The sequence below is a fragment of the Eptesicus fuscus genome, chromosome 18, assembly GCF_027574615.1.
Source record: "Eptesicus fuscus isolate TK198812 chromosome 18, DD_ASM_mEF_20220401, whole genome shotgun sequence".
NCBI lineage: Eukaryota > Metazoa > Chordata > Mammalia > Chiroptera > Vespertilionidae > Eptesicus > Eptesicus fuscus.
This window is the reverse complement of record NC_072490.1, coordinates 41,137,114-41,156,025: the sequence shown is the minus strand read 5'-3', so window position 1 is coordinate 41,156,025 and position 18,912 is coordinate 41,137,114. Positions and strand designations below refer to the sequence as shown.

The 18,912-nt window shown below is 40.7% G+C and overlaps 2 protein-coding genes across 6 annotated transcripts in view; one reads left to right on the top strand and one right to left on the bottom strand.

Annotated features, from left to right (window-relative positions):
- NEK4 (NIMA related kinase 4) overlaps positions 1 to 15,450 on the top strand; it is a 39,094-nt gene extending 23,644 nt beyond the window's left edge. Inside the window, exons 11-15 of one of the 2 annotated variants that reach the window (XM_054729797.1) lie at positions 248 to 357; positions 1,459 to 1,547; positions 3,158 to 3,363; positions 4,373 to 4,506; positions 14,898 to 15,450. In XM_054729797.1, coding sequence (XP_054585772.1) covers positions 248 to 357; positions 1,459 to 1,547; positions 3,158 to 3,363; positions 4,373 to 4,506; positions 14,898 to 14,909 — 551 coding nt within the window. In that variant the 3' untranslated portion in view covers positions 14,910 to 15,450. Of the gene's footprint in view, positions 1 to 247; positions 358 to 1,458; positions 1,548 to 3,157; positions 3,364 to 4,372; positions 4,507 to 14,121 lie in introns of both variants that reach the window. The other variant, XM_028161004.2, reaches the window with a different exon arrangement.
- SPCS1 (signal peptidase complex subunit 1) lies at positions 4,127 to 18,815 on the bottom strand. Of its 4 annotated transcripts, none has more exons than XM_054729804.1 (5): positions 18,397 to 18,758; positions 17,981 to 18,040; positions 17,799 to 17,885; positions 16,781 to 16,887; positions 4,127 to 4,473 (listed from the first exon to the last, which is right to left on the bottom strand). In XM_054729804.1, the coding sequence occupies exons 1-5, from the start codon at positions 18,673 to 18,675 to the stop codon at positions 4,449 to 4,451; spliced, it is 558 nt and encodes a 185-aa protein (XP_054585779.1). In that variant the 5' UTR covers positions 18,676 to 18,758; the 3' UTR covers positions 4,127 to 4,448. The 4 variants fall into 4 exon arrangements, with proteins under 4 accessions (XP_054585779.1, XP_008154435.2, XP_054585778.1 ...); XM_008156213.3 differs by lacking the exon at positions 4,127 to 4,473 and adding an exon at positions 8,604 to 8,760 and having other exon boundaries at positions 18,397 to 18,815; XM_054729803.1 differs by lacking the exons at positions 4,127 to 4,473; positions 17,799 to 17,885 and adding an exon at positions 8,604 to 8,760.
- Between the last annotated feature and the right edge of the window lie 97 nt (positions 18,816 to 18,912).

The following is an 18,912-nucleotide window of genomic DNA, read 5'->3' as shown; positions in this document are numbered from 1 at the left end:
TCATCATTATCCCATTTTGCAGCTGAAGGAACTGAGGCTCAGAGTGGTTAAGTATCTTGCTTAAGATCACAGAGCTGGTAGACCTAGAGCTCAACTTTGAACTGAAGTGTCAGATACCAGAGTGATGATGATATGCTCTCTGAGTTACTTCTGGGCTGGTCCTTGCTGGGTTATCTCCCATACCCAGTGCCCTCTTCTGTTGAGGTCAGCCCATCACGAACCACTGCTGGGGATGGTCATTTTTCAGGCCCTTCAGTGAGGAGAGCTTCTCTGAGTACACCGGGGCCAGGACAGCCACAAGAGGAGAGCCAGCTCACCCCTGCTCCATGGTTGTCTTCTGACCGAAGCTTTGCTCAGGTACATTACTTAGCTCGAAGGAGAAAAGGTGGACATGTCTACATCTGGCAAACCTAATATGTTGTATCGTAAATCGTAAATCAGCGAGTGAGATACAAGATGTCTTAATGAGCCAATTAATTAGGAGTCGTTTATTGCATGCAGCCCAGAGGGAGGTGTTTCTTCCAAATCTCTGAGCAAACAAATAGAGGAAGTTCTCTCTATTTCTACCTTTCGGGCTCTTTGTCTGCAGATTTTACAAAGGGCTCTGTGTGAGTTATTGTTACAGATAGTTTGTAATCTTGGATACATAAAGAATAAACATTTGGCATAAGAATATGGGAATTATTATCAGTATTAGTCCATTACTTTAGATGGCTAGCTTGCAGGGTCAGACAGTTTTTATCTTTTTCTATTATTCAAACTAAAACAGTTATTCTACAGAATAAGAGACTGTCTAAAAATGACAGAGTTTACAGAACAAGGGACTATCTAACTATAGCAGAGAATTTAAAACAGCAGTTTTTATACAAGATGGAGGTTACTATGCTTCAAATATAGTAAACTTCATAAATACCAGCTCCAGGGCAAGATTTGTTTCCTTAACAATATTCTGTGATTTAGTCGTTTCACTAATTGAGATGGTCCTTTCCATTTTCCAAAGTTGTAACGTTTGTGTGTAATTATATCAAATAATCCTTTAAAGTACTGTATTTTAAGAAAGTGTCTCACATATGAACAAACTGAGGTTGCTTTTATTTAGGTGGCATTCCATCCAGCTTAAAATGCCAATATTCCTTATGGTACCAGCCCTCTGCTTAGGAGTTGGAACACCAGAATTGTTTGTCCACTCTTGTCTGGAAAGGAAATGTCTTCATAGCTGAGACTTTCCAGGGCCTTATAAAACTTCACCTTGATGTTCCTCAGGCTTCACTTGTGAATTTCATGGGTGAACTAGGACATGATTTTGGTAAAATAACTTCAATTTTTATATCCATTAGTTCCTCCTGTTAAATTGGATATAAGTGCACAATGTAACTAGACATTGCATCTAAGACTTTTTCATTTATTGCATTCTGGTTGTGTTGTCATGTGGAATTTTGTTTTTCCAAACATTAATAGAAAAGGAAACTTACCCATTGTTTCTCTGAGGAGGAGTTAAGTTCTTCTACAAGTTCAACTGACAAATCAGATGGGGATTCCAGGGAAGGGTAAGTTCTATTTTTCTCTCTCTTCATAAAGTATTTCTGTTTGAATTAACCCTAAATGTATATTTATAGTAGTAGTCAGACCTGTAGTATTGTCATTGCTAACATTATAAATGTTTTTTTAAATATGCTAGCGTTAAAAATCTCTCTTCTAATGAGCACATCTGATTTTCATTCAGAATTTTATGAATGTCTTCTAATGTTTTTTGGACCCCTTCCTGCTTCTTGAGGATTCTAGTTATATTATTAATTATTTAAAGCTGTCCCATAGCTCACCAATGGTATTAATTAGACTTCTTTTGTTTCACTTTGCATAGATTCTATTGCAATATTATTGAATTATTCTAGCTTTTCTTCTGTGATGTCTGATCTGCTAATCCCATCCAGTGTATTTAACACATTGTGCTTTTCATTTCTAGAAGTTCACTTTGGGTCTTTTTTTTTTATCCTCATCTGAGGATATGTTTTTATTGATTTTATTTATTTTGAAGAGAGAGAGAGAGAGGGAGAGGGAGAGGGAGAGAGAGAAGAGAGAGAGAGAGAGAGAGAGAGAGAGAGAGAGAGAGAGAGAGAGAGAGAGAGAGAGAGAGAGAAAGGGAGAGAAAGGGAGAGAGAAACATTGATCACTTGCCTCCTGTATGTGTCCTGACTGGGATTAAACCCAAAACCTAGGTATGTGCCCTGACCAGGAATGGAACCCGTGATCCTTTGGTGCACGGGACAATACTCCAACCAACTGAGCCACACTGGTCAGGGCTAATTTGGATCTTTTTAAATATCTTCCATGCCTTTCCTTAATATTTAATACTTTTATTTACTTTGGACATATGGAATTTACTTATAATAACTTTAATGTCTTTATTTACCAATTTTATCACTTGTGTCACTTCTGGGTCTTTTTCTGTTACCTGCTTCTTTTCTTTTCACAAATGTGTGCTATTTTCTTGCTTCTTTGCATGTTTGGTATTTTTGACTGGATTCCAGACATTGTCAATTTTCTCTCATTAGAACATGGTATTTTTATATTTCTTTAAATATTCTTGAGCTTTGTACTTGAATGCAGTTAAGTTATTTAGAGATAGTTGGGCGGAATTTATAGAATTCTGGGGCTTCCTCTTTCTGGCTCTCCCCTTTCCAAGATTCCTCTCTTTCTCTAGTGGCAGTGGTTGTCTTGAACTGTGTCCTTTGGTTCCGCAGGCCAGAAAGACTGTGGGTTTTCTGTTGTACTTTAGCACCATGGCCTTCCCTTAGGGTTAAAAGGTGTTGACTTCCCTCCAGAATCTGCTCGAAGATTTTGTACATTCTCCAATGCCTTCCTATAGTTGACTTCTGTGTTATGTTCAACCTTTATACTTGTTACTTGTGGAAGGGTCTGTCTGCAGGAGCTTGCTTGGCCATTGGGAAGCAGAACTTCCTAAAGGTTATTTGGCATCTCATTTTTTATTTATTTATTTTTAAAATTCTTGTTTAAAGTATTACATATAGTATTACATATGTCTCCTTTTCCCCCGTTGACCTCTCCCCAGCCATTCCCACCCTTGGCATCTCATTTTTTAATGAAAGCTTTTCATGAAGCCAATTTAAGAATAATAAGGGGAATTTCTTTTTTCTAGGAAAGGTCATTCAAGTGAAATGAGTGATTTGGTACAATTGATGACTCAGACCCTAAAATTGGACTCTAAAGAGAACTATGAGGATCTCCCAGTGCCAGATCCAGTGTCAGAATTTAAACTTCATCGAAAGTATCGGGACACACTGATACTTCATGGGAAAGTTGCAGAACAGGCAGAGGAACTCCATTTTAAAGAGCTACCTTTAGGTGATCAGTTTATTCTTTTACAGCAAACTGGAGAGCATGTTTATTGGAGAAATGTGTCAAACCAAGGAGCAGCTAATGCTTGCAAATTGTTTTGTCTTTTTTATTCTTTCATTTGGATATCTCCATAAAAGGTATATCTTGTTTTATGTAACAGTTGTGTTCCTGAAAAGTTGCATGAAAATTGACTTTTAAAAATAAGTGTAAATAAATACATGTTTGGAATTTTTCACATGGATTCTCTTCAAATTAGACAGTTGTGTATTTTAAGATTAGGAGGTATTAATGATACATAAGGCATAAATTCATATATAGTCATACCTTGTTTTATTGTGCTTCACTTTATTACACTTAGCAGATAGGGTGTTTTTTACAAATTGAAGGTTTGAGGCAATCTTGCATTGAGCAAGTCTATTGATGCCATTTTTTTCGACAGTCTCAGATGATGGTTAGCAATTTTAGCAATAAAGTATTTTTAAATTAAGGTATACATATTGATTTTTTTATTTTTAATAATTTTTACTGATTTCAGAGAGGAAGGGAGAGGGAGAGAGAGATAGAAACATCAATGATGTGAGAGAATCATTGATCAGCTGCCTCCTGCACTCCCCATACTGGTGATCAAGCCTGCAACCTGGGTATGTGCCCTTGGCCAGAATCAAGCCTGGGACCCTTGAGTCCGCAGACCGACGCTCTATCCACTGAGCCAAACCAGCTATGATTTTTTAAAACATCATTCATATTACATACTTCATTGACCACAGTATAGTGTAAACATAACTTTTATATGCACTGGGAAAACCAAAAATGCATGTGACAAACCTGCAATATCTCTGAAGTATGCCTATATACATTTTAGTCATTGAAAATACATGAAGTCATTAAACTAAACTCTTGTCAAAATGAAAAAGATCTTAACATGACAAGATTTAAAAAAAAAAAACACATTGCATTCTTCTTGCTGCCATGGTGAAAGTATTCATTTTTCCCTGTCTTTGTTGTTACTTTTAAGCTATCATTCCAGGTTCTGAAAAGATCAGAAGAATAGTTGAAATCTTGAGAGCTGATGTAGTCCAGGGCCTGGGGATTCAGCTTTTAGAGCAGGTGTATGATCTTTTGGAAGAGGAGGATGAAATAAAGAGAGAGGTGAGTGTCCTATTAGCTGTGTCAGCTGCTTATGCTGTAAAAAATTTTTAACAGCCTTTTGAAATATAATTAACATTCTCTACATTTTACACATTTAAAATGTACAATTCAATGGTTTTTTAGTATATTCAAAATTGTACCACCATCACCACAACCAATGTTAGAACATTTAATTACTCCTCAAAGAAACCTTGTACCCATTGGCAATCACTCCGTTATCCCCAAAGCCCTCCACCCCTAAGCAACCACTAACATTTCTGTCTCTATAGATTTGTCTATTCTAGATATTTTATTTAAATGGAATCACACAAAATATGTTGTCTTTTGTGATTAGCTTCTTTTACTTAGCTTTATATGTAATCCATGTATCACATACTTCATTCCTTTATATAGCCAAATATAGTCCACTAGAGGCCCAGTGCACAAAATTCATGCACTGTAGGGTCCCTAGCATCTGCCAGCTGCCGGCCGGGTACTCTCTCCTTTTCCCTGGCCACCTGCCACCACCAGCCAGTGCCTCCTGCCCTTCCCCCAGCCGGCCCTGCCCCCTGGTTGAACTCCCAGATGAACTCCCGGTCGAGGGGACAATTTGCATACTATGCTTTTATTATATAGGTTTATATGGCTATAGCGTGTTTTGTCTGTTTATGGACATTTAGATTGTTTCCACTTTTTGGCTATTATGAATAATGCTGCTATGAACATTCATGTATAAGTTTTTGTGTAGACATATGTTTTCATTTTTCTTGGGTATGTACCTATGAGTAGAAATTGCTGAATCAGATTTTAATATTTTGAAGAATGGCCAGATTGCTTTCCAAAGCAGCTTCATCATTTTACATTCCCACCAGTAATATGTGAGGGTTCTAATTTGTTCACATCCTTGTCAACACTTGTTATTGTCATCATTTTGGTTATAGCCATCCTAGTGGGTCAGGAGTAGATTTTCATTATGGTTTTGATTTGCTTTTTCCTATTGAATAATGAACATGGAGAATTTTTCATGTACCTATTGGCTATTTTATATATTTTTTGGAGCCATGTCTATTTTGATCTTTTACACATTTTAAAATTGTTATTTGTATTTTTATTGTTTAGTTGTAAGAGTTCTTTATATATTCTTGATACAAGTTCTTTATCAGATGCATGATTTGCAAAAAGTTTTTCCCATTCTGTGGTTATTTTTTTACTTTCTAATGACATTGTTTGTACCACAAAAGGTTTTAATTCTGTTGAAGTTTAATATATCTTTTTTATTGCTTGTGCTTTTGGTGTCATATCTAAGAAGGCTTTGTGTAACCTAAGATCACAAAGATGTATTCTATGTTTTCTTCTAAAAATTTTATCATTAGCCTAGACAGTGTGTCTTGGTTGTTTGGAACATTGTCCCATGCACCAGAAGGTGGTGGGTTCAATTCCCTCTCAGGGCACATGCCTGGTTTGAGGGTTTGACCCTGATTGTGGTATCAGGAATCTGCTGCTCAATGTTTCTCTCTCACATCAATGTTTCTCTCTCTTTTCTCCCTATCTATCTCAAATCAATGAAAACATATTTTTGGGTGAGGATTAATAATAATAAAATAATAAAAGGTTTTTTTGGTTTTTTAAAAAATATATTTTTTATTGATTTCAGAGAGGAAGGGAGAGGGAAAGAGAGATAGAAACATCAATGATGAGAGAGAATCATTGATTGGCTGCCTCCTGCATGCCCCTACTGGGGATGAGCCCGCAACCCAAACATGTTCCCTTGACCGGAATCGAACCTGGGACCCTTCAGTCCGCAGGCCAATGCTCTATCCACTGAGCCAAACCAGCCAGGGCTAAATAAATAAAAGTTTTTTTATTTAAATTCTTACATGAGTATCATGATAAAATCCCACCCAGGATGTAAATCATCCCTTGTCACCTGTCATAGTTAAATATATTTTTATTATGATGAGAACTTTTATGATCTACTCTTAGCAACTTCTAATATACAATACAGTATTGTTAAGTATAGTCACTATGCTATACATATATCCCCAGAACTTATTTTATAACTGGAATTTGTACCTTTTGATCATCTCTACCCATTTCCCTTACCCCTCACTCCCCACCACTAATCTGTTCTCTGTTTCTGTGAGTTTGGTTTTTTATTTTTCATTTTTTGTTTTTTCTGGGTGTGTTTTTTTTTGGGGGGTGCAAACATAGTTTAATAGGTTCTACCAAACAATTTCCAAAGCGCTTGCACAGCTGGAGCCTGCACGTCCAGCCATCATGGCACACTGTGTCACGTGGTCCATAAAGGTTTTTTTTGAGCAAATTCTGTACCAGCCCCTGTGGAAGGGTAGGTGACTTTGATGTGGTCTCCTACAACAAGGAGCATAATCAAGATGAGGATCACACTCTAATAACCACCATAGAAACTAGACTCTAAGGGCCAAGGCGATCTTCACTGATACACAGAACTTGACAGTCTGCATCCAGGACTCATTTCACTCTTACAACCAACAGCCTGCTGGGACATTGAGCTGGAGGAGGGGAGGGGAGGTATCATGATCCTGTCACTTTATAGATGAGAAATGAGTGAGAATGGAGGAGGGCGGGACACAACCTCTGGGCCCTGTCTTGCGGTTCCAGCACGATGTCTGGTGTCCTCCATGATGCTGAGAGCTGTTGGATACATTGGTTTAAGAGCAAGGAGGGCCTGGGGTGATGCTGGGAATGAGGCCTGCTCCCCTGCTCACTAGTTCTGTGAACATGGCAAGTCACCCAGGCCTCAGGTTCTCCATCTGCGAAATGGGGTCGATGGTCACACTTTCTTCAGAGTTGTTGTGAGGATTACTAGTAAATGAGTCAGTGCCCTGTATCGTCAGGACTTTGGGTAAGTACTATAGAAAGTATTTTCATAGCATGTATTTTTTTTCCCACTCATTTCAAAAGCCACATGTCTGTGTGTTTGAAAGGTGATAGTGAGGGGGACTCTTGTCCTTGTTTCTGGAGCTGTCAGACCATTGCAGGAAGGCGGGGCCCGTCTTCCTCCAGCACCTCTCCAGCCACCCTAAGCAGGAGGGGCACGCTCATGCAGGGCTGCTCAGGAAAGAATATGGGCAGGTTGCTGACAATGAGCTGCATTCTTCAGGGAGGCGGCCCAGTCCTGCCAGCTGATGTAAGCCCAGGGTGGACAGAGTGCACCCGGGAGGACAGTGGAGCCACCAAGTGCCCAGGCTGAGGCCACAAAGGGCAAGCCTTTCACCTATGACTTTCATTCCTGTGTTGGCCCTGGGCTGCCGGGGCCGGGCATGTAAAGTGCAGCAGCCACACCCGTGGATGCCAGGTGGGTGGGTGCTAGGTGGGGAGAGTGTCCAGGGAGCTGGGCGGGAAGCGAAGGCTCTTTGAGGCAGCATGGAGGGACCTGGAGAGTATTATGCTAAGCAAAATAAGCCAGCCAGAGAAAGACAAGTATCACATGATCTCACTTATATGTGGAGTCTTGAGTTTGGTTTTTTAGATTCTGACTTATTTCACTTAGCATAAGTTAAGGCCCAACCATGTTGTTGAAAATGGCAGGGTTTCCTTTTTTTTCTCTCACTTTTGAGACATTATTCCAGATATAGGATTCTTGGTTGATAGGTTTGTATTTTCACTTTGAAAATACTGTCCCACTGACTTCTGGCCTCTGAAGTTTATGATGAGAAATTTACTGATAATCTTATTGGAGAATCTCTTATATGTGATGAGTCACTCTTTTCTTGCTGCTTTCAAGATTCTCTCCTTGTCTTTAGCTTTCAAGAGTTTGATTATAATGTGTCTGGGTGTGAACTCTTTGTGTTCATCCTACTTGGAGTTTGTTGGAGTTTTTTGGTGGTGGTGGTGGTGGTGGTGATGATGCAGGAGGGCAACCATGGTGTCAGGCCTAATTCAGCTTCTGGCTGTGCCTCTTACTGTGTGAACTATTATATTGCTTTTTTTGTTGTTGTTCCTTTTTTAAAAAATTAAATTTATTGGAGTGACATTGGTTAATAAAATTATATAGGTTTTATGTATATAATTCTATAATACATTATCTGTATATTACACTGTGTTTATCACCCAAAGTCAAATCTCCTTCCATCTCCATATATTTGGCCCCTTTACCTTTTACTACCTCCCACTTGGATGTTTATATTTATGGCATTAAACTTGGTAAGTTTTTTGTTATTGTCTTCAAATAATCTCTTCCTTTTTTTCTCTTCTTCTGGGACTCCTGCAATGCAAATCCCTTGGAAATTGTTTCTGTTGGAGGGGGACAGGTTTGTGACAGTCAGTAAGGGTTGCAACAATGGTTGCTTGCCATTGTGTCTGCGCCTCCATGATCAGAAGCAGCAATCAGCTATCTGTATACTGATCCCCCAATACTTAGAGGACAGGATTCCTACAAGCTGTGTGCAAGCTGCTCCAGGAACATCTGCATAGTTTCCTGCTATCAGGGTGGAGGGTACTAAGAGCTGAAATTAACCGCAATTTACTAGCAAAGCCTTCCCCTGAATGTTGCAAACCTTTAATGGACTCTCTAGAGTTCAAAAATAATTACATCAAGCAGATTCTGCCAGCACAATTTTTGTCTGAGAAGATGTATTCCTATTGCTTTCTCCTCTGCCATCTTCTATACATATATTATACAGTTGCTTTTAAAATCAGTTTAGAATAGAAAGGAGAAGCAATATACAGGCATGTTGTTTTATTTACATAACTACAGGCCCGGTTCTTGGATTCATGCACTGGTGGGGTCCCTTGGCCTGCACCCTCTCACAACCCGGGACCCCTTGGGGGATGTTGGACTGCTGGTTTCGGCCCAATCCCCGCAGGCCAGGCTGAGGGACCCCAACAGTGCACGAATCCATGCACCAGGCCTCTAGTATGCATATAAGATCTTTGGTTAATCTTCCCCCCTCTCTGAGATTCATCAGTCTATTCCATGTTTCCATGCCTGTGTGTTAAGTGTCTGCCCCATGGTGGTCAGTGCACATCATAGCTACCGGTCAAACAGTCGCTTAGGCTTTTATACTAGAGGCCCGATGCACAAAGATTCATGCAAAAATGGGCCTTCCTTCCCCTGGCTGCCGGCACTGTCTTTGCTCTGGCCCGAGCCGCCTTTCCGCCTTCCCATGCTGCCCGGAGGCCCCGAGCGGCTGGGGTGGTATGAAACTGCCTGCATCATCGCCATATGAAAATCTCCCTCCTGTCAGAGTCTGGGGCGTGCCGTAGGACCTAGAGTCAAGTCCCCGCCCACCACCTGCACATGCTTTGAAAATGCAGGAGACCCAGACCCGGCTGGCCCCACCCCCGTCAAGCCCTTCTGGGCTGGGGGCACAGCCTCAGGCCTCCCAGCCCGGCGCCTGAGGTCCTGTCAAGCCCCGCCGGGCGGAGGTGCGGCCTGAGGTCCCCCTGCAAGGCATTGGGGTGGGGGGGCACAGCCTGAGGTCCCCTGTCAAGCCCCACTGAGCATGGGGCATGGCCTGAGGTCCCCTGTCAAGCCCCACTGGGCGGGGGATGCAGCCTGAGGTCCCCTGTCAAGCCCCGCTGGGCGGGGGATGCAGCCTGAGGTCCCCGTCAAGCCCCGCTGGGCGGGGGCCGTGGCCTGAGGTCCCCGTCAAGCCCGCTGGGTGGGGGCACGGCCTGAGGTCCCCGGCCTGGAGCCAGGTGGGGGGCGTGGCCTGAGGTCCCCCATCAAGCCCCACAGAGCGAGGGGCACGGTTTGAGGTCCCTGCTCTTCAGTGGTGACATTACAGCGTCCTGGCTAATTTGCCTATTCCTCTATTATATAGATATAGATTACCCTTATCAGTGTTTTTTGTGTTTTCATATAATTCAAATTATTGCCTGGGGTCTCTTGCTTTCAGCCTGATGAACTTCCTCTAGTAGGTCTTTTAAGGAGGATCTGCTATCTACAAATTGTTTTTGTTTATCTGGAAATGTGTTTGACCTTCATTTTTGCAAGATAGCTTTACTGGATATTCGATTGTTGGTTGACAATGTTTTTTCTCTGAGCATTTTGAATGTTATCCCACTGCCTTTTGACTGCCATTGTGTATGATGTCAGCTGTTAATGTTGTTTGGGTTCCCTTGTAAGTGATGTCATTTTTCTCTTGCTGCTTTTAACATTTTCTCCTTGTCTTGGGCTTTTAGCACAGTAATGTGTCTGTATGTGGATCTCTTTGAGCTGATCCTGCTTGGAGTTCATGAGCTTCCTGCATGTGTAATGTTTCTTTCAATAAATCTGGGAGATTTTCAGCCATTATTTCTTTAAATATTTGTCTACTCCTTTCTCTTCTTTCTCTGATCCTCCCATCACACAGGTGTTGGTATGCATAAATAGTGTCCCACATTTCCCTGAAGCTGTTTATTTTCTTTTCTCTCTGTCCTGTGGATTACATAATCTCTATTGATATATCTCCAAGCTTCCTTATTCTTTCATTAGTTCGAATATACTGTAGAGTCCCTCTGGTGAGTTTTTATTTGTTATTGCAGTACTTTTTAATTCCAGAATTTCCCTTTGGTTCTCTTTATAATTTATTTCTCTTTACCAATATTCTTTATTTGATATGACATTATCATCATACTTTACTTCTATAATCATGATTTTCTTTAGTTTTTGTGAACATGTTTATAATGGCTATTTTGATGACTTTTTCTGTTAAATCCAATATCTGATTGTTCTCACAGGCAGTTTCTCTACACATGCTTTTTTCCCCCCAGTGAATGTGTCATAACCTGTTTCTTTGCATGTCTCATAAATTTTTTTTGGAAACTGGAAATTTTAGACATCTATATATATAAAAGACTAAGTGACTGTCCGACTGGTACATATGATGTGCACTGGCAATTTAAAAATGAACATTGACTTGCGCATGCATGATACATATAAAGCTCTCACTGGTGCCAATGACACGTGTGTTTTCACTTATGATACTATCTTATATATACTATATTGACATGTAACTTTTTGCAGTAATATAATTACTGCACAAATCTTTCTTCTAATTAATTTCCTTTCAATGTGCACGAATCCGTGCACTGGACCACTAGTGTTTTTATAACTTTGGTTACTAGCCTCCCTGGGAGTGAGGGTTGTTACTGTTATTCGATTGTTTAGTAATTGGCTGGATTATTTTAGTGAAGTCTATTTTACCCTTTCCTCCTTTCTCCAGTGTAAAGCCTCTGATATTGCCCCTCAGTGGGTGCAACCTTGGGCATGTCCACAGCCACCTTGGAATGACAGGGTTTGGGAGAGCTCTCTTGATACTCTCCTTTTCCCTGACCTCACCCAGGTGTTTGCTCTGCTGTTTCCCACAATGTCCTGGGCATAAATTGTGCTACAGATCGATCCAATCAAATTCAGACTCCTTTGAAGGGATAGTTCAAAAGGTCAATGTTTGATAATGGTTTTGACCCCAGGGAACGTCCTCCCAGCTTCTTGCTTGTTTCCATGAAAGTAGCCTACAATTTAACTTATATATCCAATGAATCTACAATCTCCTCCCTGTTGCATTTCACCACTACCTCCTTCTTTTTGTTTTGTTTTTTGAGAGCACTGTTAGGCTTGAATTTTTCCATAGTCTGCTTCAAATGAAGTCAGTTCATTTAAGAAAAGATTCCAGGTAAAATATCTGAGCAAAGCTCTGGAGTTGAGGTGTGAGGACAATTAGCATGTTTGTTTCTGAGTGATACCCCCACTTGAAAAGCTCTGTGGACCTGGACTGCATGGTTCAGTGGTTGAGCATCGAAACAAGAGGTTCGATTCCTGGTCAGGGCACATGCCCTGGTTGCAGGCTCAATCTCAAGTAGGGGCCCATCTTTGATGTTTCTCTATCTCTCTCCCTTCCTCTCTCTAAAAGAAATCAATAAAAACATATTTAAAAAAGAATAATAAAAGCTCTGTGGGCCCTAGCTGGTTTTGCTCTGTGGATAGAGCATTGGCCTACGGACTGAAGGGTCCCGGGTTTGATTCCAGTCAAGGTGACATGCCCGGGTTATGGACTGTTTTTGGTGGAGGGTGTGCAGGAGGCAGCCGATCTACGAGTCTCTCTCATCATTGATGTTTCTGTCTCTCTCCAGAGCTCTCCCTTCCTCTCTGAAATCAATAAAAAAATATATTTTAAAAAAATAAAATAAAAAAGCTCTGTGGGGTAAAGGGGCTTCAGTCTGGTCTTCTCAGCATGCTTCACCCAGTCTTGGGCAAAGGTAGATTAGGACTCCACTATTTTCAGTGTCCGGCACCCAAGATAGAGCCTCCTTCCTACAAGTCATGCTGGGTGTAAGAAAACTCCCACCTCTTGGCTGCAGTCTTCCAAAACTTATCCTCAACAACAGGTATTGGGGGCAGGATGAGATAGATATTCTGATGTCCTGCCTCTTCCAGGAACATAGCCTTCTGACTAGGAGTTGGGGGAAAAGAGCCCTGTTTTGTTGGCTTCACCAGTCTGATGTACTTTTTGTCTCATTAGGCCTGGGAATGGGGAGGGAGGCAGTTGATCTTAATTCATATAGTACAGATTCTCACTATTCTTATTTTTAGATTATCTTGGGGTGTGGAAAAATGTCTTTATTTGCTGTATGCCCATAGGGCCATTTTCAGAGATTTTTCCATCTGCAGAGCTCCCTGTGCTGTCCTGCCACATGTGGAACCAGTTAGGATTACATTTTATTAATTGTTACATCTCCTTTAATATGGAACAATTACCCAGTCTTTGTTTTTTACTACCTTGACATTTTTAAAGAGTATATGCCATCTACTTTATAAAATGCCTGTTTGGATTTGATATCTTGAGTAGATTCAGATTATGCATTTTTGACAGGAATATTACAGAAGTGATGTTGTGTCCTTAGTACATTATATCAGGAGGTCCATATCTGTTTAACACATCTGTTAATTTCAGGCATTTCTTTCAACAGAATGCCACATAGTAAATTTTGACTTCTAGTCTTGAATTTTCTATATGTTAATTAGTTATTTGTATTATTTTGTAAATGCCTTTGCTGAATTACATGTGGGATTGATTTTGTTGTTTTATCAATTCCGATGTTCAATAAAATACTAGTTTTGATTCTAAGAGCTCTTTATATACTAACATATATGTAATACTTTTTTTGGGACACCAGATATATATACATATATTTTGTTGTGGTTCTCACCTGAGAATGTATTTTCCATTGATTTTTATAAAGAGTGGGAGGGAGGGGCGGGGGAGAAACATCAATGTGAGGGACACACATTGATTGGCTGCTTCCCACATGCACCCCAACTGGACCCTGGGATTGAGCCTGTAACCTAGGTAGGTGCCCTTGACTGGGAATTGAACCCACAACCCTTCAGTGTGTGGGCTGGCGCTCTAACCACTGAGCACACCAGTCAGGGGAGGACATCTGTATATTAATATATTTTGCATATGTTGAAAATATTTTCCCTAGTTTATTGTTTGCTTTTTAATTTCTTACAACTATTTTTTGATATCTTGAAGTTCAAATTTTTATGTAAATATACTTAGTATTTACCCATATATCCACCTTTGTTATCATTCTTAGTAAAGCTGTTCTAAGATTAGAGAAATATTTTTTCTACTACATACTGATTTTCTTTTTATGTTTCCCAAATAGGTACGTTTGCAGGAGCATATGGGTGAAAAGTATACGACTTACAGTGTGAAAGCTCGCCAACTGAAATTTTTTGAAGAAAATGTGAATTTTTGAGAATTTATTCTAATCTGCTGCCAGAGCTAAAGACTTATATTCAAAGGTTTTTGGCTTAAACAGAAACAAACTTATAATGATGGTTGGAGGCTATTCACCATCTTTATATCTCTTGGGTGGTTGTTTTTTGTTTTGTTTTTTACTGGGAAAAAATGAGACAGACCAATGTAATATGAAGCAAAGTCACAATAGAAAGAACCTTTGGCTGTCTTATTTTCTTTGTGAGGAAAAATCTGTTATAAGACTTTGGTTATTTACTGAGCCTTAAACCACCAATTTTATATCTAGAACTTTATTTTTTTAAGGTACTAACTAATTAGCTTGAATACAGGACCATATAATATTGGATTGGAAGTTTTATATTATACTGCAGTGATAAAAGCAATAGGAGAAATAAATGACATATGTCCAGTGATACTACTTGTCATTGTTAATAACCTTAGGTAGTAGTTGATAAATTATTTTGGAAAAAATTCAAGATTCTAGTAGTATATTTAAAGAACATGAAGTTGTATCTAGTACTTGAGCAATTGAATTCCTCTTTACATACTGATGGGCATTTAACATTGTATTTTCATGTAATATACACCTCATATTATATAAGATAGGATATATAAGAATTGAAACTAAGAGATATTTTGGCTTTGTAAATGAATGTTTTTATATGCTTTTTTTTTTTTTAGATTTCTCCATGAGGGAAAACATTTCTTAAACAGTTATTCCTTTTCCAATTAAGCAATTTATAAGTAGAGTTCAGCTCCTTTTAGTTATGTTGGACATATTTCTCTCCTGAAGTTTGGCTTCTTGTGTTGTCTTCTCATGTTTCAAATGTATGTTTATGTATTACCTGTTAGTTATTTATGAGGGGTACTGCCCACCTAGTAAACAGTTTTTATAAAGTAAGTATTGATTAGTAAATTTTCACCTCTGTATTCAGAGACTCTAAAAATGAAATCTGCTCCAGAAATTTTTTTTTTATAATTAAAAATGTAGCTTCCCACCTGGCTGGTGTGGCTGTGTGGTTGAGTGGCGACCCATGAACCAGGAGGTCATGATTTGATTCCTGGTCAAGGTACATGCCCAGACTGTGGGCTCCATCCCCAGTAGGGGGCATGCAGGAGGCAGCTGATTAATGATTTTTCTCATCATTGATGTTTCTCTCTCTCCCTTTCCCTTCCTCTCTTGAAATCAATTAAAAAATATATTTTTTAAAAAGTATCTTCTTTGAAAATATATATACACAAATAAAATACTCTAATGAAATGTTTCCTTTCCAGTCACAAAACAGACCTTTATTTACTGTTTTGCTAGGTGCTATTCCTGGAGCTGGGAATACAGTGATGGCTAAAACAATACTCCCTGTCCGTATAATGCTCATAGACTGGTTTCTGAGACCTCTTATTTTTACTTCGAAGGGTTTGTTAGAACTCAATTATAAAACCATCTAGTCCCAATGGGGAGGAAAAAGAGGACATCTGTTAATAGTTTCAATAATAAAGATAAATAAAAAAACACATCTAGTCCCAATGCCTAGATGGGGGCAAATCCTTGGTCTTCCTGAGCTATTCATTTCTTGCACATTTCAGAAATCTACATTTCTAGGAAGTCATTGATTATGGTTTCTAACTTACTGATATAAAGTTGTACATATTATTTTCTTAGAATGAAAAAAATCTCCTGCTCCTAACTTTTAAACCACATTTATTATACTTATTGATATATTTGATCTATGTATTTCTGCCTTTTTTAAAAAACTTTCCTGACTTTTGCTGTATTAAGGTCTTTGCTCCCTTATTTTTAAACTCACAGTTTGGAAGTCCTATATCCTGGTATTGAGAAATAGAATATTATCTATAATAACCCTCCCCCTCACATAGACCTTTAGAAAATTTTCTCTTCAGCCTTCTGGAAAATTTAAAAGGAATTTATAACTTCTTAGGTTTTCACTCTGGTCCACCTCAGGTAAAGAATAATGAAATGTTTTCTGCTTAACATCAGCCTTATTTTAGTGGTACTAAAATACTACTTCATCACAAATTTACATTTGTAAATTTTTTCGTTAGGTGCTTGCTGTTGTTAAGAATTAGAAATGGGCTTACTGACGCTTTCAGAACTACGAACTTCTAACTGGCTTTTACTAGTAATCTTGCTAGCAGAACAATGAATAAGACTCTTTAGGCATAGACTTGCACTGTGAGTTTTAATTGAAAATATTCAAACAGCTTAACTAATAATGATTTATAAAACTTTGATAATTAAGTTGTATTACCATTTATGAAGCAAGTATTACTTTTGTAGACCTGAAAGAAACTTTGCATACTTGTATTTTCTGTTCTCCATTTCCGAGAAAGATTATGAAGAGGTCTAAAATATGTACAAGTCAAAGCCCAACTGAGAAGTGAAATATAAAGAGAAAAAAAATCTTTAACAGCTGTACCGTAGGAGCATAGGTGGTTTTTAGCTCTTGTTTTGGGTGTGAAAATTTAGCTCATCTCACAGGATACAAAAGCAGGTGCAATAATAAAGCTGAATCATGTAAACCCCCAATCAATTATTTTTAGCATGCCTTTTAACTTTTCTTTCCCCTGGTTTCTTGTCTTCTGTGCCTGAGTCTTGAACTGGTAACCACTTGAGGGGGTGCCGGCGATAAATGGGCCATGGAGGAAGTGTCAGCTGAGCCAGAACAGAGAAAATGAATCAGTTGTAGCCATTAAAGAGCATTATGTATAATGCCTGTTCCCAAATGACTCCTACACTAAAGGTAAAACCAACAACAAAACTGACATTCGTATGAGAAACATGCCACTGCTCAGACAAGATACTTTAAGTGATGCAAGCAAGCCTCACTGTTTACACATATGACTTTAAGGGCTAAAATAAAGGAGGGGAAGCAGCAGTGTGAAGATCATAAAAAATACTTGGCCCAGCTGGTGTGGCTCAGCAGGTGAGCAACAACCCAAGACCAAGAGGTTACCGGTTTGATTCCGGGTCTGGGCATATGTCCGGGTTGGGGTTGCGGGCTCGATCCCCAGTGTGGGCTTAGCCAGGCGTCCTCAAACTTGTGCGGGTGTTTTTGCCGTTTTGGTTTTTTTACTTCAAAATAAGATATGTGCAGTGTGCATAGGAATTTGTTCATAGTTTTTTTTTTAATTATAGTCCGGCCCTCCAATGGTCTGAGGGACAGTGAACTGGCCCCGTATAAAAAGTATGAGGACCCCTGGCTTAGCCGATTGATGATGTTCTTGTCTCATCGATGTTTCTCTCTATACCTCTCCCTCCCTCCCTCTCTCTAAAATCAATTTAAAAAATTTTATAAAATATTTTATAAAAATTTCTGCTAGCTTTAACTTTCAGATTATTGCTTGGAGCAGCTGCTAAAATAAATGAGGTGTATCCTTTTTATGCAGCTTTCCTCATCTGACACTATTTGGCAATCTACTTTTCTAGTGGCAGCAAGGGGAAACATTGATGGAAAAGGATGAGGGAAAAGTTGGTGCTGGTTTTCACTAATAGGTCCAACCAAAACAACCCAATTCAGACAACACAAGTTGCCACTAATATTCAAACACCCACAGATTTCTTACCAAACACGAAAAAACAAATCCAGCCATGACTATATAGACAGTCCACCCGAACTGTTCAGCCACGTACCCGTAGATAAATCCAACTATCTAGAGACAAAGTATATTGAATACAGTCAGTCGGGGGGGGGGGGGGGAGGAAGAGAAGACAAAAAAACAAAAGATTATGCAAAGTCAATACTTACTGCTGAAAAAAGGATAATTCCCTGAAACATCTGTTCAGCTAGCTTCTGGCCCTTGTAATCCTAGAGGTGAAGGAAAGCAAAGCAGGATTCGTCCCATCACCGAAGAGATACAATTCCTGCCCCGGTTTCACAGCTTTGGCACAGGGCAACCCCACGTCAGGGGTTCCCCAAGGGCCTGGGCGAGGAAGGAGATGCTGGGTTTCCCGGGGGAGCGGAAGCCTCCTAACGGAGTACGGGCTGGGGGATTCTCGCGGAGGAAGGGGGGAGGGGATCCAGGGGGCACAAGTCGGGGAAGAGTGTAAGGTAGGCGTTTGAGCCAGGAACCGCGATGCAGCGGGTGGGTCTCCCACAAGGACTCCGAAGCTGTCAGACGGGCGAGCCGCGAGCGAGGCTGCTGGGGCCGAGGTGGGCCTCACCATTTGCATGGGCAGCGAGCTCAGATGCTCCAGCATGACTGGCTGAGGAGGCGGGCAGCAGAGTGCTGGCGTCCGGCAGCGAGGCGAGGGCGTCCGGCAGCGAGGCGAGGGCGTCCGGGAGCGAGGCGAAGGCCGCTGCGGCTCAGGGACCGTACAGTTTGGGGACCGGTCCCGGGCACGGCTCGGCGAGCCTATCGAGCCGGGTAGAGCGATGGCCGCAGCCCCGGAAGCGGATGTCTCACACAGACCCGGCCGGCCCGAGGCCCCGCCCCGCTCCATCGCTAGGCGCCCTGCGCTTACTTGAGCCCGCCGCCCTGCCCGCTGAGGCGGTGACCGCGGCGGCCTAGCCGAGCCATTGCGCGCCGGGGAACGGTTCGCCGTCGGTGCTGTTGGGTGCTGGGAACCGCGGCCTCGGCTCCCTACACTGGCCTGGACTGCGCCTCCGCGACTCAACGGCCGCCGGCGCGCGCCCCATCGCCATGGCAACGGGCTTTTTGTGGCGAGGACCCCGGCGCA

Excerpts from the sequence above, each read along its gene's own strand:
- SPCS1 (XM_008156213.3), bottom strand. The coding sequence starts at position 18,675 with ATGGAGCGGGGCGGGGCCTCGGGCCGGCCGGGTCTGTGTGAGACATCC. Across the intron at positions 16,888-17,798 it reads GATTTGTTTTTTCGTGTTTG|CTGACACTTCCTCCATGGCC; the intron begins GTAAGAAATCTG and ends GTTCTGGCTCAG. Across the intron at positions 8,761-16,780 it reads GGGGAAAGAAAAGTTAAAAG|AAACAATTTCCAAGGGATTT; the intron begins GCATGCTAAAAA and ends CCCCTCCAACAG.